Source organism: Ranitomeya imitator, chromosome 3 (assembly GCF_032444005.1).
Source record: "Ranitomeya imitator isolate aRanImi1 chromosome 3, aRanImi1.pri, whole genome shotgun sequence".
NCBI lineage: Eukaryota > Metazoa > Chordata > Amphibia > Anura > Dendrobatidae > Ranitomeya > Ranitomeya imitator.
Genome location: NC_091284.1, coordinates 532,307,214 through 532,334,078, shown reverse-complemented (window position 1 = coordinate 532,334,078; position 26,865 = coordinate 532,307,214). Strand labels below are relative to the sequence as shown.

At 41.5% G+C, this 26,865-nt stretch overlaps 1 protein-coding gene across 5 annotated transcripts in view; it reads right to left on the bottom strand.

Moving 5' to 3' along the window:
• Window positions 1-61: 61 nt before the first annotated feature.
• The window catches only part of KSR1 (kinase suppressor of ras 1), a 313,042-nt gene continuing 286,238 nt past the window's right edge, over window positions 62-26,865 (bottom strand). For 2 of the 5 annotated variants that reach the window (XM_069757809.1, XM_069757806.1), the window contains 4 exons: window positions 25,578-25,709; window positions 13,456-13,591; window positions 12,503-12,636; window positions 62-971 (listed from right to left, as the gene is read on the bottom strand). In XM_069757809.1, coding sequence (XP_069613910.1) covers window positions 893-971; window positions 12,503-12,636; window positions 13,456-13,591; window positions 25,578-25,709 — 481 coding nt within the window. In that variant the 3' untranslated portion in view covers window positions 62-892. The other 3 variants (XM_069757808.1, XM_069757805.1, XM_069757807.1) reach the window with 2 other exon arrangements.

Sequence of the window (26,865 nt, the reverse complement as noted above, 5' to 3'; positions counted from 1 at the left end):
AATTATAACGCAAAGACCAACTGATTTGGATTCTTACTGAATTTCGGATCTGTTCACAGAATTACTGCAGAATTGTTAGTTTATGATGGATACAATGATTTACTGAAACAGTAAGTTGACATAGGAAAATAAAGATAGCTGACAGGTTCTCTCTAACATAAGGTATTGCATCAATTACTGATGAAAATGTCCAGTGGTTCTTTGCTCACATTTTTTGTAATCCACTGATCGTTTGTTGATCGTTTCAAAAATTGTGATGTACACTCACAAATGTAAAAGATGACAGAGGATTCAATTTAAGCAGATTTTTAAGATGTTGGACGTTTAGTAAAATGTTTAACCATTCTGTATTACTATAGAGCGAGTACCTGAGCAGTAAGTGTCATCGTTTGTCCACCACTCTAATAGGTTTCATAACCTTGCTATCAACAGAACTAATGCGTTGCTGTATTTAATATTCGTCAGAGTAAGATAGTAAGCTTAGACACAGAACTCACTTGACAGCAGGAATATGCCTTTTTTGTATTGCCTCAAAAGCACATTATGGCTTAGGGATGAAGAACAAGTAATTCTGTAGCATTTATAGAAGTAAAAAAAAAAAAAGTCAGTCACATTTATTCACTCTCATAGACACAATACAACTCACGTGCGTAAAATCATATGTAAACAACAAGATCAGCAGGTAGAATTAAAGCTTAAGCCATTCAGCGCTGCGAGGGGCAGGCAAGGCACTGCTCTGCTCCCGTATAGTGCCGAATGGATTAATTAAAAAAGTAATTAAAAGAGAAAAAAGCATATCCATTACAGGGAGTCATCACTGGCTGCAATTCCAATCTCTGCAGGTTGCGGTAGTACTAAGCATGAATATCACTTTCAGACAGCTCTCAGCACATTAGATCTTTTGGTTACCCTGCTCCAAGGCTCCCAGGCCAAACCTTTCAAAACGGGGGATACTTTTGCTACTGTTAATGCTAAAAGAATGGGAACAAAAACAAACATGTCTAAGTTAGACTAGGTAAAACATTTTCATTTGTACTTCATCCACTATACATACATAATATCACCGATTATAAGATTGTCCAACAAAAATGCAACATTCAAGCCTAACAGATCCTAAAAATTTAATTCCAAATTCATTACTTATTCATTTATTTACATGGGTTAAAAAAAACAAGGAATGATATGTATGTGGACTAGAAAAATTCTCAGATTTTTGCATTGTGTATACCGTTTGATGCTTGCTGAACCCTGTATATAAAGTGTAAATGACGCGACTCCCACCACTTTCCAATTCTATACTGGTCACTCTGACATAAGAATCAGGTGGTGTTACTGCACTTTCCTTTTCTTCAGAAGAGGACGCAGCTATTACTGACGCAGAGCAGTGTGGGAAATAGCATTGTATTTTCCGCACATTGAGAATGCCATCTGTAAAGTGCATCTCAGATATTGTGGTTGTAGTAGATTCAGAATCCTTATACATGTCAAACACATCTTGTCCAAATAAAAAAATGATGTCCTTGTAGAAGTATGGAATCCAAGCCACAATAGCAAAAGTAACAGACAATGATATACAAAGTCTAAAACCAGTACCAGATGTTGGCACATGGTGGCATAAGCCTTTGAAATTGTGCTGTTCATTGATGGACAATCTTAAAACACACACAGACTAAAAAGTGCTTATTAGAAGGACACAGACATAAAGCACCCAGTGCAAAGAATCCACTAAAATGCTGGTAACCCTGTTTTAGAAAAAGTTACTGCTGGCCCATAGTGCTTGAGAAACTAGGTACACAGATAGTCCTATGGTTAGTGCCAAGTAGATTTCTTGCAGTCAAGAGTTTGTTATTCAAGCAAACAGCCTACACCAAGAGAATAGCAGGCAAGAAAAAGATCAAAGCAGTAGATACATCCAAGGGTTAAAAAGGTTTGCTTATATTGGTGGTTAATTGTTTTGTGGATGGAAGGTAAGTGTCCACGAAGCTGTAGATTAGAAGACGCATGGAAGCATGCAAGGCAGAGCCCAGTTAGATGGCCAGCAGCTATAACCTACGAAGAGGAGAAAACACAGTTAATCAACAATCCTCATGTGGTTAAGACAATATAATTAAAAGACGAAAAATGTATTAGTAACGGCACAAAGCAATCAGAAGCGGAAAAGGCGAGATTTATAAAGAAAAGACACCACAACTGACGTGACATGACAATTTTCCTGCATGGATCTGATTAATAAAAAAACTTGTATGTCTACTTTAAGGCCAAGTCTCCACAAAGAATACAGCAGGGTCCCCCCATGGAAAGCTGCGAATGGCCATGTAAAAATTGACATTGCAACACATAACAACAAAGAAACATTCAAATCACCCACAAGCAGCAATTTTCTTGAGTCTCAGTCACCTTGGAGCCATAGGTTATGCTCAAAATTACCCCAACGCTAAAATTAGAAATCAAGGCAGGAAAAGCAGAACTTGGGTCAGAATTCTTCTCCTTTTCAGGGTCAGTAGTCAGTGTGATGCGCATTCACATGCTGCCTATTTTAGGAACTACTGAACCCTGGTCACTACTGAAATCTCAGTTGGTTTAATAACAGTTACCATAGATATCTTTATTACATATATTATCTAAAGACCAAATCTGCTGCGTGTCTGAAGAATGACAAGTCTGTGGCTGTAAGGGTTATTTTATGTTACTACATTACATTACTTATATTAATTCATGTATATATTACGTTCCGGAGACTTTCAGTCTAATGTAGGCGCTCGTCCAGATTGTGGCTGCTTGAACTCTGCCCAAGTCCTCTTTTTAGCCATTGATGACAGTAAGAAGAAAGCTTTATAAAAGTGACCCAAGTCTAAAAAAAAGTGTCCTCTTTAATTTCAGATATTCCCCTAATGTATATTTGAGCAGTTACATATTACCTAGCACTTCTTTCATGATCCTTAGTTATAGAAAATAAAAAGTTAATAGACTGCAGGGGCGATAAGGAATAAGCCTGTCCGTTTATTTATTGGCAACAGGGCAGTGGATGTAAAAGCCATGTTGGTAGAATTGACCCTTTGTGTAAAAATTGTTCCAATGCCTACTGACGTTACATGCAATGTAAAAATACAGGATATATGGAGAAATAAGTGATGCAGAAGAAAACCAAGCAGAGAGGAAGCAAAGGATCAACAGATGAGTTCAGAGATATCCAAAGTGGTGTGCCAGGGCCGACAGCAGGACCATGGAAGGTGGAAGGAAGAATGGCAGCAAGGGAATCAGCAAATAATAAGATCCATGGGGGGAAAGAAGGTACAAAGAATCAATTAATAACTTTGCCTTAGAAGTCGAGAAATGTAGACACAGCAGTTTTGCAGCACAATAATTCGGGTATGCTCACACAAGGCAGTTACAGCTTTTCGATATCTTTGATTCATAAAATACACAGCGTTTTATAGCACCAGTATAATTAATGACATTTCTAAAATCTTATGTACACACTGATTTTTTTTTCTGAACATATTTTGAGCCCTGTTGCGTTTTTGACAAGATGCAGCATGTCAATTCTTTCAGAGTTTTCCAAGCACTTTTAACCCATTCAACAAGCAAGGACAAATGTTGCGAATACGCATAAAAACCACAACAAAACGCACGTTCTCTGTGCAGCGGTTTTTGCGACAAACATTCTGCACTTTTGCTGCAGAAAAAAACGCTGAAATTACGAAGGTGAACATACCCTTAAATATGAACACATTTTGTTTCCAAATTCTTTTATAATGGATAAATACAAAACGCTAAAGTATATTTAAAGCAATGCTTAACGGTATCATAAAAAAAAATCACTTTTTTATTTCATGTTTTAAAATATTTTTCATTGTAATTTACTCAATTACAGATATGTAACTGAATAGAGATTATTCTGACATTCCTTTAACAGAACGGATACCGAACATTACGCCTACTGACAAACCTCTGTTTCGGGTACAGATCTACAGTTACATCCATATATATTTGGACAGAGACAACATTTTTCTAATTTTGAAAATGGAAAGAAAAAAATGGGCACCACTTAATCCAATGAAATTAATCAAATTAGCCAGGTGCTACTCAATGCGCGACCAAAACGTAAAAAGATGAGAAGAAAGAGCGCAAAGTATAGTGCACACAAGACGATGATATATCAAAAAGTGGCTTTAGTAACAACAATGCCAAGTTAGACAGCAAAATACAATTAAAAACATTTAAAATTGTGATGTGGCGACATGCAAAACAATGCAGGGCAGGTGAGTAAGAAATGTGCAAACAATACAAAAAATATTGAATGTTCACAGAGACAGTCCACATACCACATACATGGCAGGAACAATATGTATAATAGAAAAAAAAAGTTAAAAAAGGAAGTGGCCTCCAATGTGCAGGACCATAAAATAAGCGTAGAGTGATATTAGACTAGTAAATAAGACGATAGTAAAGCTATCATTTATAGGTCCTGGACCAGGGAGCACAGTCCTAAGAGCCTAAAAATATACAAATATATAAATTACTAATCAAAAAAATGCCATGTATGAAGTTAATGCCAATATACATATACAGTTACAAGAATGGCACCTATAAATATAAAACATGCATGTAAACATATCAATTATGTGTATCACAGAATAGCAAGGCAAAAATAGGCCAAATATAATCACATGCAAGAATAGGTCATGAAAAACCGCACCATTGTCAAAGAGTAGTAAATGTGGACTGTGCTAGTATTGTGTCATGTCATACTTAGGCCTCTTTCACATTTCGTCGTTACGGGCCCGTTGCAAAGCGTCAGGCCGATGTACCGACGGACGTTGTGAATTTGTTGCATGACGTGGGCAGCGGATGCAGTTTTTTGACGCATCCGCTGCCCATTCTGCAGTCTGGGGAGGAGGGGGCGGAGTTTCGGCCACGCATGCGCGGTCGAAAATGGCGGACGCGACGTACACAAAAACGTTACATTGAACTTTTTTTGTGACGACGGTCCGCCAAAACATGACGGATCCGTCGCACGACGGACGCGACGTGTGGCAATCCGTCGCGATCCGTCGCTAATACAAGTCTTTGGGAAAAAAAAAACGCATTCTGTGAGCACATCTGCAGGATCTGTTTTTTTTCCCAAAACGACGCATTGCGACGGATCTGTAAAGACGGAAGTGTGAAAGAGGCCTTACTAAATCAACATGCCCTGGGTCTGCCTGCTCTGGGGCAGAGCAGGCAGACCCAGGGCATGTTGATTTAGTAAGTATGACATGACACAATACTAGCACAGTCCACATTTACTATTCTTTGACAATGGTGCGGTTTTTCATGACCTATTCTTGCATGTGATTATATTTGGCCTATTTTTGCCTTGCTATTCTGTGATACACATAATTGATATGTTTACATGCATGTTTTATATTTATAAGTGCCATTCTTGTAACTGTATATGTATATTGGTATTAACTTCATACATGACATTTTTTTTATTAGTAATTTATATATTTGTATATTTTTAGGCTCTTAGGACTGTGCTCCCTGGTCCAGTACCTATAAATGATAGCTTTACTATTGTCTTATTTACTAGTCTAATATCACTCTACACTTATTTTATGGTCCTACACATTGGAGGCCACTTCCTTTTTGAGCTTTTTTTTTTCTATTATACATATTGTTTCTGCCATGTATGTGGACTATCTCTGTGAACATTCAATATTTTTTGTATTGTTTGCACATTTCTTACTCACCTGCCCTGCATTGTCTTGCATGTCGCTCCATCACAATTTTAAATGTTTTTAATTGTATTTTGCTGTCTAACTTGGCATTGTTTTTAATAAAGCCGTTTTTTGATATATCATCGCCTTGTGTACACTATGCTTTGCGCTCTTTCTTCTCATTTTTCTAATTTTGGTTATAGACATTACCACAATGAATTTTAAACAAAACAATTCAGATGCAGTTGAAGTTCAGACTTTCAGCTTTCATTTGAGGGTATCCACATTAAAATTGGTTGAAGGGTTTAGGAGTTTCAGCTCCTTAACATGTGCCACCCTGTTTTTAAAGAGACCAAAAGTAATTGGACAGATTAAATAATTTTAAATAAAATGTTCATTTCTAGTACTTGGTTGAAAACCCTTTGTTGGCAATGACTGCCTGAAGTCTTGAACTCATGGACATCACCAGACGCTGTGTTTCCTCGTTTTTGATGCTCTGCCAGGCCTTCCCTGCGGTGGTTTTCAGTTGCTGTTTGTTTGTGGGCCTTTGTCTGAAGTTTAGTCTTTAACAAGTGAAATGCATGCTCAATTGGGTTGAGATCAGGTGACAGACTTGGCCATTCAAAAATATTCCACTTCTTTGCTCTAATAAACTCCTGGGTTGCTTTGGCTTTATGTTTTGGGTCATTGTCCATCTGTAGTATGAAGAGACGACCAATCAGTTTGGCTGCATTTGGCTGGATCTGAGCACACAGTATGGCTCTGAATACCTCAGAATTCATTCGACTGCTTCTGTCCTGTGTCACATCATCAATAAACACTAGTGACCCAGTGCCACTGGCAGCCATGCATGCCCAAGCCATCACACTGCCTCCGCCGTGTTTTACAGATGATGTGGTATGCTTTGGACCATGAGCTGTACCACGCCTTCGCCATACTTTTCTCTTTCCATCATTCTGGTAGAGGTTGATCTTGGTTTCATCTGTCCAAAGAATGTTATTCCAGAACTGTGCTGGCTTTTTTACATGTTTTTTAGCCTTTTTATTCTTGATGCTTATGAGTGTCTTGCACCGTGCAGTGAACCTTCAGTATTTACTTTCACGCAGTCTTCTCTTTATGGTAGATTTGGATATTGATACGCTGACCTCCTGGAGAGTGTTGTTCACTTGGTTGGCTGTTGTGAACGGGTTTCTCTTCACCATGGAGATTAGTCTGCGATCATCCACCACTGTTGTCTTCCATGGGCGTCCAGGTCTTTTTTCATTGATGAGTTCACCAGTGCTTTCTTTCTCAGGATTTACCAAACTGTAGATTTTGCCACTCCTAATATTGTAGCAATTTCTCGGATGGGTTTTTCTGTTTTCGAGGTTAAGGATGGCTTGTTTCACCTACATGGAGAGCTCCTTTGACCGCTTGTTTACTTCACAGCAAAACCTTCCAAATGCAAGCACCACACCTCAAATCAACTCCAGGCCTTTTATCTGCTTAATTTAGAATGACATAATGAAGGGATTGCCCACACCTGTCCATGAAATAGCCTTGGAGTCAATTGTCCAATTACTTTTGGTCTAGTTAAAAACAGGGTGGCACATGTTAACCCCTTTCTGCCAGCTGACGGAATAGTACAATTCCCATAGTCCTATTTAGAACAGGCAAAAGTCACTTCAAATATTCGTAATTCACATATTCCTTTGTAGAGAGAGGTATCTTCCAAAGGAAAAACGAAGTGAAAATGAGGAAGGTAATTTAAAAGTATAATGTTTATTAACAATAATTAAAAAGCAAAACAATCAAAAACACAAAATGTGGATAAAACAAACGTACTTCTCATCTCTCATATCCTCCCTGTCTCACAACCCCAAACAGTTATTCAACACCTTCAACTCTCTCCTCCGTCCCCCAGCACCTCCTCCCTCCCCACTCATCTCAGCTGAAGACTTCGCCTCATTTTTCAAGCAGAAAATTGAGAACATCAGAGACAATTTTAGTAAACAACCCCCAGAACCCTTCCTCCCAACTACCCAGCCCTCCACCTCCAAAACCAACTTCTCCACCATTACAGAAGACGGACTCTCCACTCTACTCTCAAGATCGCATCTCACCACCTGTGCACTTGACCCACTCCCATCCCACTTCATCCCAAACCTCACCACAGTCTTCATCCCAACCCTAACCCATCTCTTTAACCTATCACTAACAACTGGCATTTTCCCCTCAAGCTTTAAACATGCCACAATCACACCTATCCTCAAAAAGCCCTCTCTTGACCCATCCTCTGTATCTAGCTATCGCCCTATATCGCTTCTCCCCTTTGCCTCAAAACTACTGGAACAACATGTCCATATTGAACTGTCCTCCCATCTATCTTCCTGCTCCTTCTTCGACCGCTTTCAATCAGGCTTCCGGTCACACCACTCCACTGAAACTGCCCTAACTAAGGTCACCAATGACCTATTAACCGCCAAGAGCAAGCGACACTACTCTGTCCTCCTCCTCCTGGACCTGTCCTCTGCCTTTGACACAGTGGACCATTCCCTGCTGCTGCAGACCCTCTCATCCCTTGGCATCACAGAATTGGCCCTATCCTGGATCTCATCATACCTAACTGACCGTACGTTCAGCGTCTCCCACTCACACACCACCTCCTCACCTCGCCCCCTATCTGTCGGAGTCCCGCAAGGTTCAGTTCTAGGACCCCTGCTCTTCTCCATCTACACCTTTGGCCTGGGACAGCTCATAGAATCTCACGGCTTTCAGTATCATCTCTATGCTGACGACACACAGATCTACATCTCTGGACCAGATATCACCTCCCTACTAACCAGAATCCCTCAATGTCTGTCTGCTATTTCATCCTTCTTCTCCACTAGATTTCTAAAACTTAACATGGACAAAACAGAATTCATCATCTTTCCCCCATCTCACGCGATCTCCCCAACAAACCTATCCATTACAGTAAATGGCTGCCCACTCTCCCCAGTCCCACAAGCCCGCTGTCTTGGGGTAATCCTTGACACTGATCTCTCCTTTAAACCACATATCCAAACCCTTTCCACTTCCTGCCGCCTCCAACTCAAAAATATTTCACGGATCCGCACATTCCTAAACCAAGAATCTGCAAAAACCCTAGTCCATGCCCTCATCATCTCTCGCCTTGACTACTGTAACCTCCTGCTCTGTGGCCTCCCCTCTAACACTCTTGCACCCCTCCAATCTATTCTAAACTCTGCTGCCCGACTAATCCACCTGTCCCCCCGCTATTCCCCGGCCTCTCCCCTCTGTCAATCCCTGCACTGGCTCCCCATCACCCAGAGACTCCAGTACAAAAGCCTAACCATGACATATAAAGCCATCCACAACCTGTCTCCTCCATACATCTGTGACCTCGTCTCCCGGTACTTTCCTGCACGCAACCTCCGATCCTCACAAGATCTCCTTCTCTACTCCCCTATTATCTCCTCTTCCCACAATCGCATACAAGATTTCTCTCGTGCATCCCCCCTACTCTGGAATGCTCTACCACAACATATCAGACTCTCGCCTACCATCGAAACCTTCAAAAAGAACCTGAAGACTCACCTCTTCCGACAAGCCTACAACCTGCAGTAACCACCGATTGACCAAACCGCTGCACGGCCAGCTCTACCCTCACCTACTGTATCCTCACCCATCCCTTGTAGATTGTGAGCCCTCGCGGGCAGGGTCCTCTCTCCTCCTGTACCAGTTGTGACTTGTATTTTTCAAGATTATTGTACTTGTTTTATTATGTATACCCCTCCTCACATGTAAAGCGCCATGGAATAAATGGCGCTATAATAATAAATAATAATAATAATAATAAAATACAGGGGATATTTCAACACCAGACAAAATCTGGGGAGACGGACCTGCCTCATATGGTCACAGGAGATAATGAAAGCCCAGAGTATCACAAATGATAGTATTGGTGGTGACACTAGTATATGTAAGGCTAATTAGCAAGACACTGCATGAAACTAGTACCCAGTTGTGGTATATGGCCACTGTGCAGAGTATTCCCCTCTTAAGCTGGCAGGAAGGAACCTAAAGTATATCCAGTGGTGCAAACAAGTATGCTAACCACCTGGAAAAAGGATTCCTATAAAGTTGCCACAATAGAAGGGGTACCTAATAATGAAAGGCAAAGGTACACATATCGGTGATCTCAGGGTTAATTACCTTGATGTAGCTGGAGGTGCAGAGAGATGCTAGTGACCAGTGGCAGGAGGCAGGAGCGGATCCCCGGCGCCCGACAAGCGCTGTTTCGCCGTAGCTTCTTCCAGTGGGGGCGAGGACGGTCCTCGCCCCCACTGGAAGAAGCTACGGCGAAACAGCGCTTGTCGGGCGCCGGGGATCCGCTCCTGCCTCTGGTCACTAGCATCTCTCTGCACCTCCAGCTACATCAAGGTAATTAACCCTGAGATCACCGATATGTGTACCTTTGCCTTTCATTATTAGGTACCCCTTCTATTGTGGCAACTTTACAGGAATCCTTTTTCCAGGTGGTTAGCATACTTGTTTGCACCACTGGATATACTTTAGGTTCCTTCCTGCCAGCTTAAGAGGGGAATACTCTGCACAGTGGCCATATACCACAACTGGGTACTAGTTTCATGCAGTGTCTTGCTAATTAGCCTTACATATACTAGTGTCACCACCAATACTATCATTTGTGATACTCTGGGCTTTCATTATCTCCTGTGACCATATGAGGCAGGTCCGTCTCCCCAGATTTTGTCTGGTGTTGAAATATCCCCTGTATTTTATCCACATTTTGTGTTTTTGATTGTTTTGCTTTTTAATTATTGTTAATAAACATTATACTTTTAAATTACCTTCCTCATTTTCACTTCGTTTTTCCTTTGGAAGATACCTCTCTCTACAAAGGAATATGTGAATGACGGAATAGTACGTCAGCTGGCAGATCCCCTGCTTTGAGGTGGGCTCCGGCGGTGAGCCCACCTCAAAGCCGCGACATGTCAGCTGTTTTGTACAGCTGACATGTGCGCGCAATGAGCGCGAGCAGAATCGCGATCCGCCCGCGCTCATTAACTAGTTAAAGGGACACTGTCACCTGAATTTGGAGGGAACAATCTTCAGCCATGGAGGCGGGGTTTTCGGGTGTTTGATTCACCCTTTCCTTACCCGCTGGCTGCATGCTGGCTGCAATATTGGATTGAAGTTCATTCTCTGACCTCCATAGTACATGCCTGCGCAAGGTAAGATTGCCTTGCGCAGGCGTGTACTACGGAGGACAGAGAATGAACTTCAATCCAATACTGCAGCCAGCATGCAGCCAGTGGGTAAGGAAAGGGTGAATCAAACACCCGAAAACCCCGCCTCCATGGCTGAAGATTGTTCCCTCCAAATTCAGGTGACAGTGTCCCTTTAAATGCCGCCGTCAAGCGCTGACAGCGGCATTTAACTAGCACTCCCGGCCGCGCGGCCGGAGTTCCTCGCACTGCTGACCCCCGTCACATGATCGGGGGTCAGCAGTGCATCGCCATAACAACCAGAGGTCTCCTTGAGACCTCTATGGTTGTTGATGGCCGATTGCTTTGAGCGCCACCCTGTGGTCGGCGTTCAAAGCAACCCTGCATTTCTGCTACATAGAGGTGATCTGTACTTCACCTCTATGTAGCAGAGGCGATCGAGTTATGCATGCTTCTAGCCTCCCATGGAGGCTAATGAAGCATGCCAAAAAAAAAAAAAAAAAAGTGATTAAAAATAAAAAATATGTAAAAGTTCAAATCACCCCCCTTTCGCCCCAATCAAAATAAAACAATTAAAAAAAAATCAAACCTACACATATTTGGCATCGCCGCGTTCAGAATCGCCCGATCTATCAATAAAAACAAAGGATTAACCTGACCGCTAAATGACGTAGCGAGAAAAAAAATCAAAACGCTAAAATTACGTTTTTTTGGTCGCCGCGACATTGCATTAAAATGCAATAACGGGCGATCAAAAGAACGTATCTACACCAATATGGTATCATTAAAAACGCCAGCTCGGCACGCAAAAAATAAGCCCTCACCTGACCCCAGATCACGAAAATTGGAGATGCTACGGGTATCGGAAAATCGCGCATTTTTTTTTTTTTTAGCAAAATTTGGAATTTTTTTTCACCACTTAGATAAAAAATAACCTAGACATGTTAGGTGTCTATGAACTCGTAATGACCTGGAGAATCATAATGGCAGGTCAGTTTTAGCATTTAGTGAACCTAGCAAAAAAGCCAAACAAAAAACAAGTGTGAGATTGCACTTTTTTTTGCAATTTCATCACACTTGGAATTTTTTTCCCGTTTTCTGTTACATGGCATGGTAAAATCAATGGTATCGTTCAAAAGTACATCTCGACCCGCAAAAAATAAGCCCTCACATGGCCATATTGACGGAAAAACAAAAAAGTTATGGCTCTGGGAAGGAGGGGAGCAAAAAACGAAAATGAAAAAGCGGAAAAAGCTCCGGGGGTGAAGGGGTTAAGGAGCTGAAACTCCTAAACCCTTCATCCAATTTTAATGTGGATACCCTCAAATGAAAGCTGAAAGTCTGAACTTCAACTGCATCTGAATTGTTTTGTTTAAAATTCATTGTGGTAATGTCTTTAACCAAAATTAGAAAAATGTTGTCTCTGTCCAAATATATATGGACCTAACTGTATAACTGTATTGCACTTGCCATGTGGCATCTAAGACATTGAACAATTACCCTTGTTTCTAATGAAGTATTTTGAGGGGACCAGACTGACTTCCTAATTATTTCTGCAGGGATACTTACTCTGCAGATTTCCAGAAGTGTCCAGGATGTGACAACCTTCGGTTAAGTTTTGGCAGCTTCTCTAACATATCCATCAGTATTGTAAAGCTGGGTCGCTCATTAAAGTCAAATGACCAACATGCAGCCAGAATTTCCTGTACGAAACAAAAGTTTATGAAAAATTACAAACCTTGCAGTGTCATTCACTTTAAAGAAAAGTCAAATTATATATTAAAGAGGCTGTATCACTGCAGACAACAGCCTTCATGTTGGAGTTTAGAACATCTAGACATTTTGAGCTGGAGGGAATCTGTAAGCAGATTTTTCCTACTATGGAATCTGAAAGCTGCATTACGTTGGGGCAGAGAGAGTGACTCCAGCGATGTACTTACTGGGTTGATTGTTGCAGTTTTGATAAAATCCCTGTTTTTTCTCCTCAAAATGTAGCAGATGTCAGATTACTGAGCTGTGTATAACCCTGCCCACACCACTGACTGGCAGCTTCCTGTGTACAATGTGCATTATCAGCAAGTTGCCAATCAGTGCTGAGGGTGAGTTACACAGATTAGCTGATCTGGCTTGCATGTGACACCTGGTTTGGCAGTGATAATCTCCACCTGATAAAATGCTAATTGTATTGAAACTATAGCAAGTTGCTGATCAAGTGACACATTCCTGGAATCAAGCTCTCTACCCCTATATTGTGCTGCTCTCAGATTACATAGTAAAAACCTGCTAATAGATTCCCTTTAAGTCATAATACACAATGGCGATTCAGATGAAAGGCCATCGATGTAATATATGGACATTGGAAGTCCTCCAAAGTTGTTCTCCTTTTTTGATCAAAGGGAGGTCCCAAGCTGGGGAATTCCTTACCCTAGTAGAGCATACGGACAGGGGATGTCTTTTTGAGACATCCACTTCAATGAGTCAGAATTTTGAGGCTTCATATACTTTTTTTTACATATACTTACAGTGACCTCTTTTCCAAGACTTATAGTAGACAACACCTGCTTCACGCCTTCGCCACTTCCAACTTGCCATATTAGAGCCTCGGCTGCTTGACTTTTGAATGGCCAATCCCTGGCTTGCAGTTCATACCATACAGTCCTTTATAACAAAAAATACAATACAATATTGTGTGTGGTAAGGTAGAAAAGTGCTAACTCCTATCCAACTAGCTATACAATCTAGATAGGCACAATGATGACCATTCACATGAAACAGCAGTTGGCCAAAAAAAGTAATTTCATCTAGCTTACACACAAACATGCACTCTATGGCTAGACCTTATTCCAACAGAGATATAAACTGTTGGCATCTGTCAGAGGCTTATCTCTTGAGGAACAGAGTATGGAACAGGTTAAAATCTAGCCTCCAGCCACTTCCTCCACCAATCAGCTGACGCGATGACTTCATTTCATCATGTCAGCTTCATATGGGGGTAACATGGTGCGTCATATGGGGGTGACGTGGTGCTCCATATGGGGGTGACATGCTTCATATGGTGCTGCATATGGGGGTGACATGCTTCATATGGTGCTGCATATGGGGGTGACATGCTGCACATGGTGCTGCATATGGGGGTGACATGCTGCACATGGTGCTGCATATGGGGGTGACATGGTGCTTCATATGGGGGTGACGTGGTGCTGCATATGGGGGTGACATGCTGCACATGGTGCTGCATATGGGCTTGACATGCTGCCCATGGTGCTGCATATGGGGGTGACATACTGCACATGGTGCTTCATATGGGGGTGACATGCTGCACATGGTGCTGCATATGGGGGTGACGTGGTGCGTCATATGGGGGTGACGTGGTGCTCCATATGGGGGTGACATGCTTCATATGGTGCTGCATATGGGGGTGACATGCTGCACATGGTGCTGCATATGGGGGTGACATGCTGCACATGGTGCTGCATATGGGGGTGACATGGTGCTTCATATGGGGGTGACGTGGTGCTGCATATGGGGGTGACATGCTGCACATGGTGCTGCATATGGGGGTGACATACTGCACATGGTGCTTCATATGGGGGTGACATGCTGCACATGGTGCTGCATATGGGGGTGACGTCGTGCTCCATATGGGGGTGACATGCTTCATATGGTGCTGCATATGGGGATGACATGCTGCTCATGGTGCTGCAGATGGGGGTGACATGGTGCTTCATATGGGGGTGACGTGGTGCTGCATATGGGGGTGACATGCTGCACATGGTGCTGCATATGGGGGTGACATGCTGCACATGGTGCTGCATATGGGGGTGACATGGTGCTTCATATGGGGGTGACGTGGTGCTCCATATGGGGGTGACATGGTGCTGCACATGGGGGTGACATGCTTCATAGGGTGCTGCATATGGGGTGACATGCTGCTCATGGTGCTGCATATGGGGGTGACATGCTGCTCATAGTGCTGCATATGGGGGTGACATGCTGCTCATAGTGCTGCATATGGAGGTGACATGCTGCACTTGGTGCTGAATATTGGGTGACATGCTACACATGGTGCTGCATACAGGGGTGACATGTTGCTGCATATGGGGGAGACATGCTGATCATAGTGCTGCAAATGGGGTGACATGGTGCTTCATATGGGGGTGACGTGGTGCTGCATATGGGGGTGACATGCTGCACATGGTGCTGCATATGGGGGTGACATGCTGCACATGGTGCTGCATATGGGGGTGACATGGTGCTTCATATGGGGGTGACGTGGTGCTCCATATGGGGGTGACATGGTGCTGCATATGGGGGTGACATGCTTCATAGGGTGCTGCATATGGGGTGACATGCTGCTCATGGTGCTGCATATGGGGGTGACATGCTGCTCATAGTGCTGCATATGGGGGTGACATGTTGCTCATATTGCTGCATATGGAGGTGACATGCTGCACTTGGTGCTGAATATTGGTTGACATGCTGCACATGGTGCTGCATACAGGGGTGACATGGTGCTGCATATGGGTGGAGACATGCACGTGGTGCTGCATATGAGGGTGACATGCTGCACATGGGGAGGCTATGGGGGCGTCATGCTGCACATGGGGAGGCTGTGGGGGCATCATGCTGCACATGGGGAGGCTATGGGGGCATCATGCTGCACATGGGGAGGCTATGGGGCCCTCATGTAGTATATAGGGAGGCTATGAGAGCCTCATGCAGGGTATATATAGGGAGGCTGTGGGGCTCATGCAGTGTATATAGGGATGCTGTGTGGGGCTCATGTTACATATGGGGAGTCTGTTTAGAGGCTGGTGTGGGGCTCATGTCGCATATGAGGGGATGTTGGGGGGGGGCTCATGGAATGGCATAAGGTCACCCAAAAGCGGTGTGCAAGACTGGTGGAAAGCATGACAAGACGCATGAAAGCTGTGATTAAAAATCATGGTTATTCCTCAAAATATTGATTTCTGAACTCTTCCTGAGTTAAAACATTAGTATTGTTGTTTCTAAATGATTATGAACATGTTATTTTGCATTATTTGAGGTTTTCAAGCATGACCATTTCTCATTTTCATAAAATAAATACAAAATTTATTGCTTGGAACTTTGGAGACATGTTGTCAATAGTTTATAGAATAAAAAAAATTACATTTTACTCAAAAATATACCTATAAAGAGAAAAATCAGACAAACTGAAAATTTTGCAGTGGTCTCTTAATTTTTGCCAGTGCTGTATGTCAGTACATCTTCTCCAGATATAAGTTTTGTCAGTACATCTTCTCCAGATATAAGTTTGTAAATTGTGAGGATTTAATTTATGTTGACGTTCAACTGGATATTACCAGAGATTTGTTCCTGGGGATGTGTACTTCTTCTCCTGCATGAGGTTAACTAATCATAAGCAAGGGAGAAAAGAACAAACCCTCTTCTCCTAAGATATAGCAGAAGCTGAGTTATGTATCATTACAAACACTTCCAGATCTCTTCTCACAATCCTTTCAGCTCTCACCTCCCCACACTGACTGCTGTGACATGAGGTCTGGAAGTGTCTGTAATGATAATATAACTCAGTTCTGCTGTATTTCTACACATTTTTCTCATCTTTGTCCCTATTACTTTTCCTACAATCCATTTGGCATGAACAGTGGTGCAGATGACTGACATGGTGATAACTGAGTACACCTCCAGCAGCCACTTCCTGCCCGCTGTCCCTCCGACTTCTGTCGCATAGGTGACGTCACCTATGTGTATTTCTACACAGTAGCTGCAGACATCAGTGAGGAGAGAAGAGTGTCTTATTTTCTCCCTGTGTGTTGCTGCCTGCTTAAGGGGAAGAAATACTTGCCCCCAGAAATAAACCTCTGGAAACACCTTCTTGAACCTAACATCAATTGTAGCCTAAACTTTACAAGCTAATATCTGTGCACTTGGAAAGGAAAAATTAAATAATAACCAAAAAATATACATTTTACTCAGCTCTGCAGCTACTATTCCAAGATAAGTTGAGTTATCATGCTAAAATTGTTGAAAGATCCTCTTTAACCCTCCGTCACATACAACTGATCTGACAGGCGCTTCTCTTTTACTTTCATTTCTCCTTCCTCACCAGATTGTGAGGAAACCCCCTCCCTCCAGGTAGTCTCCTGTCTCTTGAAGGTCTGTGAAACCTGATATCACAGTTGGATTTCAGAGCTTCAGGGGAGAGGATATAGCTGCACAGATCTCTCAGGCTCATTGTATGTGAATACGTCACATTCAGTAAGGTTGGTATTTTATGTTTTTATTCATCACAATAGTTTATTTAGCTTGTTTTATGAATGTATAGCACAAAATGTGAGGATATTTCATAGAAATAAGGGAGATTTTATAAAAGAAAGTGTGCTGCTCAGGCATATACAGTAGTTCCCTAACATATTCCTTCTCTTGCTTCAGACTATCTGCTGAAATGGAGAGGAAAATGTACAATTTATCCAAACAACTTGATGTTGAGGAAGTAACAAACATGCTGTTAGATGATAGAGACCTCACACTGAATGAGGATTTAGGAGAGGAAAGTGAGATTGATTCTCATGATGAGGTGGAAGAATGTGTCCTGGATTCTGAAACAGAGCAAGATGGTGACAGTGGTGAGCATGAAGAAGTTGGATCATATTATATTGGAAAAGATAAAAATACTAAATGGAACAAGAAGCCATTCCAAAAAAAACGTAGGGAACCTTTAAACATTATTACTCACCTTCCTGCAGTAATAGGAACTGCACGTAATGCAAAAACTGCAGTTGAATGCTGGAACAGTATATTTACAGATGACATTCTGGACTCTATTGTCACATATACCAACCAATATATAGACATTATAAAGGACAAGTACATCTGCAACAGAACCATCAAGCCCACAGATGAAATAGAACTGCGTGCTTTTTTTGGATTACTGTACCTTGCAGGAGCTTATAGGGCAAATAGACAAAGTTTGGAGGAACTTTGGGGTAAAGATGGGGACGGAGTTGAAAAATTTAGCCTTGTTATGTCCATAAACAGATTCAAGATTCTAATTCGTTGCCTTCGGTTTGACGACAGAACTACCCGAACCGAACGCAAAACACATGGCCGACTTGCTCCAATTCGTGATATATTTCAAAGATTTGTTGTAAACTGTAAACAAAGTTATTACCCTGGAGAGAATCTCACTATTGACGAAATGCTCCCTGGTTTTCGTGGTAGATGTGCCTTTCGTCAATATATTCCATCAAAGCCAAACAAATATGGAATAAAAATGTATGCCCTTGTTGATGCCAGTAAGACCTACACTTACAACCTGGAAGTTTATGCAGGAAAACAACCAGAAGGTCCTTACTGTGTGAGCAACAAACCCATTGATGTTGTAAAAAGACTGGCTGAACCCTTATTTAGATCGGGTCGCAATATTACAGCTGACAATTGGTTTACAAGTTGTGATCTGATTGATTATCTGAAAATTCAGAAGCTGTCATATGTGGGAACTGTAAGAAAAAACAAAAGGGAATTGCCGCCACAGTTTGTAAGTGTGAAAGAGAGACAACAGTACAGCAGTATGTTTGCATTCCATAATGGAAAGGCTTTAGTTTCCTATGTACCACATGCCAAAAAAATCGTACTTCTTCTATCAACACTTCATGATGATGCTGCCATCGATCCTGGGACAGGGGCAGAAAAAAAACCGGAGATAATTACATTTTACAATGCCACCAAAGGGGGTGTGGATACAGCAGATCAGATGTGCTCCACTTTCAACGTCAGCAGAAACATCAAACGCTGGCCAATGGTCATATTTTTTGCTATGTTGAATTTGGGTGGTATAAATTCACAAGTAATTTATCTTGAAAACAAGCTTGAACCACTCCGTAGACGATTGTATCTGAAAAAATTGGCCCATGAACTAGTACTTGGAGAGCTACGCAGGAGAAGCGTGAAAACAATCGGTATCCCCTCTCGCCTTCAAGTTCAGCTCAAAAGGTTCCGCCCAGAAGATGATGGTGAAAAGTCACCATCTGCACCACCTCACAAAAGAAGGAGATGCACCACCTGCCAAATGGAAAGCGGAACCAGAAGGCTTTCAAATTATGAATGTCTCAAATGTCATAAAGCAATTTGCCTGACACATGCAAAAATGGTGTGTAATTCTTGCTATTTGCTCTGCAAGTGTGACTTTTCTGGGGAAACCTCAGCATCTACTTCTGATTGAATATGTTTTTAATAGTACTTAAGGTACCTTAAAATTAAGTTTGTGTTCAAAAATTCTCTTTGTACATTTTTTTGAGAGAGTCGAACTGGGGACTATTTGGCGGGAGTTTTGAAAAGTTTGTATTTCATAGTTATTAGTTTTATGTTAAGTAAATGTTTTTTTTGCAACTGATTATGTGTAGTCTCTTTTATTACATCCCTATGAAGGTCACTGATCACTTTTAGAGCACTGAAATTGCAAACATTAGATATTATAGGTATTTTTCCAGCAGGCGCCTGACAGGCACATTGTATGTGAACTCGTTAGTCCGAATATTGTATGTGACGGAGGGTTAAATGCTAAAACACCCCATAAAAAAACAAAAACATATTCATCTATAGGACTACCGCCATTACAATGGTTCCTGCTGTGTCTACTAGTACTCACATAACCTTATTATATCACAAGAGCACTTCAATCTGTCAGTGGCCGCTGACTGGCTCCAGAGTTACTGTCTGGTGAATCTCTGAAGGCTGGTGCAAGCTCACTTTATATTATGCTTGCATTAAAAAAAATTGTCACAAAAGCAACCTTCATGAGGCAGGGATGTTTGGTCACATACGAAAACTTGTTGGAATGGGAAAATAGAAAGAGGTGTGTTTTCTGTTATTCTCATGTTTGGTCTCTGGCATAAACTATACTAAATGTTTTCTAGCAGGACTCATGCCCTATACAGTAAATCAATGTTATGGGTTCCTTTTCCTGGTTACATGGATCTATAGTCTATTTATCGCCAACAGTATATCAATAAGACAAAAATGGACGTTAACATTTCTTTCAAAAGTTCTAATGCAATAGTACATCTTGAGATCTTAGTTTAAGATTTTGTAACTTTAAGAGTTAATAAAAAAATATTAGAAATACCTAAAATTACCGGTAGATGTTTCCCATTATTTGTGCTGTAGTGGCATGAAACAGCATCCCTGGTCGAAATTATTGTTATTGTGAAAAGTTAAGTAAGTTAAAGATGAAATGATCTCTAAAAGGGCTAAAATTATACATTTCCTTTGTATTGTAGGAAAAATATATATTTACATCTTTTCAATTTTAAGAATTATATAAAGGAAAATGGACTGATGCAAAAGCATGAGCATCCCCAATTGAAAGTATCACAGCTTGTAAAAACTTTTTGTAGACAGCAAAGAGTTTTTCAATTCTAGCTTGAGGGATTTTCATCTATTCTTCATTGGAAAATTCTTCCAGTTATGTGAGATTCCTGGGTTGCCTTACATGCACTGCTAATTTGAAGTCTAGCCAGATTTTCAATGATGTTCAGATCATGGGACTGTGAGGGCCATTGTAAAACCTTTAGCTTGTGCCTTTTGAGGTAGTCTATTGTGGATTTTGACGTGTGTTTAGGATCACTATTAGTGATGAGCAAATGTGCTTATTGCTCAGGTTTTCCAAGCATGCTCAGAAACAGGCAACCCCCACATGTATTCCGGCTGTTTAGCAATTTACAACCACAGTCATTGATTATAGGTGGGCTGAATTTGCTTTAACCAAATACAGCATCTGTCTATCCAAGCCTCCTGATGATCCAGATCGGTGAAACGCGTTGAGGCATGAGGCATTTGTCCTCAAAAACATCATAACGATGAGTACCCCATTAGCTATAACTGGCATTTTTCTATATCATAGTATGGTTGCGCAGTTTGTTATTTATACTGCACTAATCTTTGGTTAAAGCAAATTCAGCCTACCTATAATCAATGACTGTGGTTGTAAATTGGTTTATACCCACTAGGCTATATATCTAAGAGTTACTAGTTTGTTTACAGGGTCACCGGTAGGGTGAGCCGCCGAGGAGTGGGGGCACCATTTCCGCTGTACAGTAGGGTGCCAACCCCCACAGTTAGGTAGGCTGTTACAAAGAGCAGGGAACAGTTATAGAGAGGTACTCTGTGTGTATTATGCACTTTTTATTGCACTTTAAGGCACTTTGTCGTTCACTCTGCCTCACACTGTCTTTTGATTGCCATTGATGATTAAGTTGCAAGGCAATCACTGTCTTTTTCATTTTTTCCTGTCGTACTAGATTGCAGTATAATTGTATCACATTATTTATAGTGGCTGTACAGGAGTATAGAGGGACAGCCGCCGTCGAGCGGGGGCGCCTATCTCGAATCAATTCTAGGGTGCCAACCTCCGCTGCATAGGCAGGGAAAATTTAGAGCATTATTAGTGTGAGGGACAGTTTTAGTCAAGCACGGTTGTCTGTATGGTGATTGTGTGTTCCATACTTTTAAAAATGCTTGATAAAAATGTAGTTTTATCTATCATCTATTAGTATACAAGGTTTTTTTGTGTTTTTTCTTGTAAAATTGATAAAGCAGATTTATTCTTTGGGTCAGTATGATTACAGCGATACCTCATTTATATCATTTTTTTATGTTTTGGCGCTTTTATACAACAAAAACTATTTTATATAAACTATTATTTTTAAGTGATGAGCGAATATACTCGTTACTCGAGATTTCCCGAGTATGCTCGGGTGTCCTCCAAGTATTTGTAAGTGCTCGGAGATTTAGTTTTCATCGCCGCAGCTGAATGATTTACAGCTACTAGCCAGCATAAGTACATGTGGGGGTTGCGTGGTTGCTAGGGAATCACCACATGTAATCAAGCTGGCTAACAGATGTAAATCATTCAGCTGCTGCAAGGAAAACCAAATCTCCGAGCACTAAAAAATACTCGCGCTCGGGAAATCTCGGGTAACAAGTATATTCGCTCATCACTATTATTTTTGCATCGCTTTATTCTGAGGGCTATAACTTTTGTATTTTTTCGCTGATGACGGCTCGTTTTTTGCGGGACAAGATTACGTTTTCAGCGGTGCCATGTTTATTTATATCCGTCTTTTTGATCGCGTGTTATTCCACTTTTTGTTCGGCGGTATGATGATAAAGCATTGATTTTTTGCCTTGTTTTTTATTTTTATTTTTTACGGAGTTCACTGAAGGGGTTAACTAGTGGGACAGTTTTATAGGTCCGGTTATTACGGATGCGGCAATACTAAATATGTGTACTTTTGTTGTTTTTTATTTACATAAAGAAATGGTATTTATTGGAACAATATTTATTTATTTTGTTTTCTTTATTTAGGAATTTAAAAAAATATATTTTTACACATGTTAATTTTATTTTATTAACTTTTTTACATTGTCCCAGGGTGGGGCATCACTGCGATCTGACAGGCAGTGCTGGAGGCTTCTCAGCACCTGCTCTCAGCAGGCACTGACAAGCTGCCTCCCTGCAGAACTGCCTGAACTCGCGGCCATCTTGGATCCGGGGGCCTGCAGGGAGGAGACGCTCGGAACAACGTGATCACATCGCGTTGTTCTGAGGTTCTCAGGGAAGCATGCAGAGAGCCCCCTCCCTGGGCGATGCTTCCCTATGCCACCGGAATGCTGCGATCATGTTTGATCGCAGTGTTCCGGGGTTTAAAGTGCCGGGAGCAGTCCGTGACCACTCCTGGCACATAGTGCCGGATGTCAGCTGTGATAATCAGCTGACACCCGGCCGCACTCCCCCCGTGAGAGCGGCTGATCGCATATGACGTACTATCCCGTCGATGGTTATATGGGCCCTGGTCACCTCGACGGGATAGTACGTCAGATGTCAGAAAGGGATTAATAACTGGAGCTTTTTTCGATTTGGCGTTTTCGTTTTTCGCTCCCCTCCTTCCCAGAACTATAACTTTTTTATTTTTTCATCAATATGGCCATCTGAGGGCTTATTTTTTGTAGGACGAGTTGTACTTTTGAATGACACCATTGGTTTTACCATGTTGTGTACTTGAAAACGGGAAAAAAATTCCAAGTGTGGTGAAATTGCAAAAAAAGTGCAATCCCTAACTTGTTTTTTGTTTGGCTTTTTTGCTAGGTTGATCACTAAATGCTAAAACTGACCAGCAATTATAATTCTCCAGGTCATTACGAATTCATAGACACCAAATATGTCTAGGTTCTTTTCTAAGCGGTGAAATAAAAATCCAAACTTTGCTAAAAAAAATAAATAATTGTGCAATTTTCCATTACCCATAGTGTCTCCATTTTTCGTGATCAAAGGTTGGGTGAGGGCTTATTTGTTGCGTGCCGAACTGGCATTTTTATTGATACCATTTTGGTGCAGATACGTTCTTTTGATCGCCCGTTATTGCATTATAATGCAATGTTGCGGTGACCAAAAAAAGGTCATTCTGGCGTTTTGACTTTTTTCTCGCTGCACCGTTTAGCGATCAGGTTAATCCTTCTTTTATTTATAGATCAGGCGATTCTGAATGCTGCGATACCAAATATGTGTAGCTTTGATTTTTTTTATTGTTTTATTTTGAATGTGGAGCAAGAGGGGGGTTGTGATTTCAACTTTTATATTTTTTTATTTTTTTCATATATTTAAAAACTTTTTTTTTACGCTTGCTATGCTTCAATAGCCTCCATGGGAAGCTAGAAGATAGCACAACTTGATCTCCTCTGCTACACATAGGTGATGCTCAGATCGCCCCTATGTAGTAGAATTGCAGCATTGCTATGAGCGCTGACCACAGGGTGGCCCTCACAGCAATCCGGCATCAACAACCATAGTGGTCTGCAGGAGTCCTCTGGTTGTTATGCTGATGCACCGATGAGCCCCGATCATGTGACGGGGTCACCGGTGTGCACATTTCTGGCCGGATGCCCAGAAGCGCTCGTTAGATGCCGCTGTCAGAGCTTGACAGCGGCATTTAACTAGTTAACAGGCACAGGCGAATCGCGATTCCGCCTGTGCCTATTGCGGGCACATGTCAGCTATTCAAAACAATGACATGTCAGCGGCTTTGATGCGGGCTCACCGCCGGAGCACGCATCAAAGCGTAGGTTCTGCCATCGGACGGAATAGTACGGCAGAATGGCAGAAAGGGGTAAACAAGTGGAAAATGAAGAACTTACTGTATGCTTGTTAAAACGGTAAGCCCTGGAGTGCAAATCACAAATGGTGATAGCATTCATCATTAACAAAAAGTCATGATATATCAATATGAAGATTTTATTTTGGTTACAGTAAAAATTTATTTTATTCTGTAAAATGTCCAAGTAAAAATGTATGCAAGAAACAGACAGACAATTAAAGAGATGGTTAAATAAATATGAATCTAGTATTGGAAATTAATGTAATAAAGTACAGTATGGGGAAGCATCTGTTGCTAGACCTTTTTTAATGCAAGTATAAGATAAGATACGGAAAGTGAGCTAATACGTGATCTGAAATGGTTAATTTCAGAGAAGGTAACCATGCAGAATAATGAAATAGATAACAGCAAAATATTACAACAGAGGAAATGTTTTGGCCAAAACCAGAAGAAGAAGAATCAGAGGAAAAGTATAATAGAAGCAAGTCACCACTTCTACATTTATCACCCACTCCTGGTTTTGACTCACAAATACTGATGGAAAATACTGACCAAATACTAACTGTGTGAATGTTGCCCTAGGTTGTATTGAAGCTTGTAACTGTAGTGACTCTGTGAATACTCTAATACTTCTTTGTATGTTTTGCATGTAACAACGTGTTAGTTTAAGTAAGTTTTGATATTCTAGATAAAAAAATACTTCACAATTAAGAAGGCGGCATGTTATCTCCAAAATATTTTGTGACATGCTGCATCCAAGTAGAAGTAACATCTTTCAGATTAAAATGCCCCCCAAATACATTAGGTTGTATTGCTGATAACTGTAGGAAAAAATGGACGGCACATCTAAAACTCACACATTGATGTATTGTGGTTAAGCAAAAATCAGCAAAACAGACCCGGAGGTAATTAGTTTAACATTCTGATCATGATCAATGTGTGTGTATGAAGCAGACCGCCATGACACCCTAACATTAACGGTATTGCACCTAGCTGTGGTATCTTTTGGTGTTGGTCGCATCAGCAGTGGGAGCTACCCCACAGCACCCAAGCTGCAAGGTAGAAAACCCCAATGCTCCAGGTAACACTACTCCAGATAACCACAGCCATAAATCTAGTATATTGGGCCAAACCAGCTGATCAAAAAGGGGTTGATTGACTATCTTTAGGTGCATTCGTTCTCATTCCCAACAGATGATGTGGGGGTGCAGAAGGATTAGGCAGTGTGAATTCAAACATCCGACCCTTTTGTATTATGGGAAATATGCAGCTATTAGACCCAACTTGAAGCAACTTTCTGCTCTTGGCCAAACCAAGTAGTCGGGTGTGGGATGTCGGAAGAGATAACTGATGACTGACAACTAGCACATGAGTATATACATATACTTCATTGATCATTGTCAAATAAATTAAACTTATCACAGACATTTTACAAAGCAATGGTACAAACTTTACATATTTACATAACTTAGTGAGGGTTTTCAACTCACCCAAATGCATATACATCTGCAGCCTTTGAAAAAGGAAGTTTATCTTCATCTTTGCCTGGGGCCATTTCGCGAACGATTTCAGGGGCCAAAAAACACAACCAATCATGGCTTAACTTCAACTCATTCTCACGCCTGGCCAAAAAAGCAGCAGAAAAGATCTCCAATCAGTAAAAGACACTACCAGAAAAACATTTTCTAAAAATATTTGTGTTAAAATGAATACAGTGGGGCAAAAAAGTATTTAGTCAGTCAGCAATAGTGCAAGTTCTACCAATTAAAAAGATGAGAGGCGTCTGTAATTTACATCATAGGTAGACCTCAACTATGGGAGACAAACTGAGAAAAAAAAATCCAGAAAATCACATTGTCTGTTTTTTTAACATTTTATTTGCATATTATGGTGGAAAATAAGTATTTGGTCAGAAACAAAATTTCATCTCAATACTTTGTAATATATCCTTTGTTGGCAATGACAGAGGTCAAACGTTTTCTGTAAGTCTTCACAAGGTTGCCACACACTGTTGTTGGTATGTTGGCCCATTCCTCCATGCAGATCTCCTCTAGAGCAGTGATGTTGTTGGCTTTTCGCTTGGCAACACGGACTTTCAACTCCCTCCAAAGGTTTTCTATAGGGTTGAGATCTGGAGACTGGCTAGGCCACTCCAGGACCTTGAAATGCTTCTTACGAAGCCACTCCTTCGTTGCCCTGGCGGTGTGCTTTGGATCATTGTCATGTTGAAAGACCCAGCCACGTTTCATCTTCAATGCCCTTGCTGATGGAAGGAGGTTTGCACTCAAAATCTCACGATACATGGCCCCATTCATTCTTTCATGTACCCGGATCAGTCGTCCTGGCCCCTTTGCAGAGAAACAGCCCCAAAGCATGATGTTTCCACCACCATGCTTTACAGTAGGTATGGTGTTTGATGGATGCAACTCAGTATTCTTTTTCCTCCAAACACGACAAGTTGTGTTTCTACCAAACAGTTCCAGTTTGGTTTCATCAGACCATAGGACATTCTCCCAAAACTCCTCTGGATCATCCAAATGCTCTCTAGCAAACTTCAGACGGGCCTGGACATGTACTGGCTTAAGCAGTGGGACACGTCTGGCACTGCAGGATCTGAGTCCATGGTGGCGTAGTGTGTTACTTATGGTAGGCCTTGTTACATTGGTCCCAGCTCTCTGCAGTTCATTCACTAGGTCCCCCCGCGTGGTTCTGGGATTTTTGCTCACCGTTCTTGTGATCATTCTGACCCCACGGGGTGGGATTTTGCGTGGAGCCCCA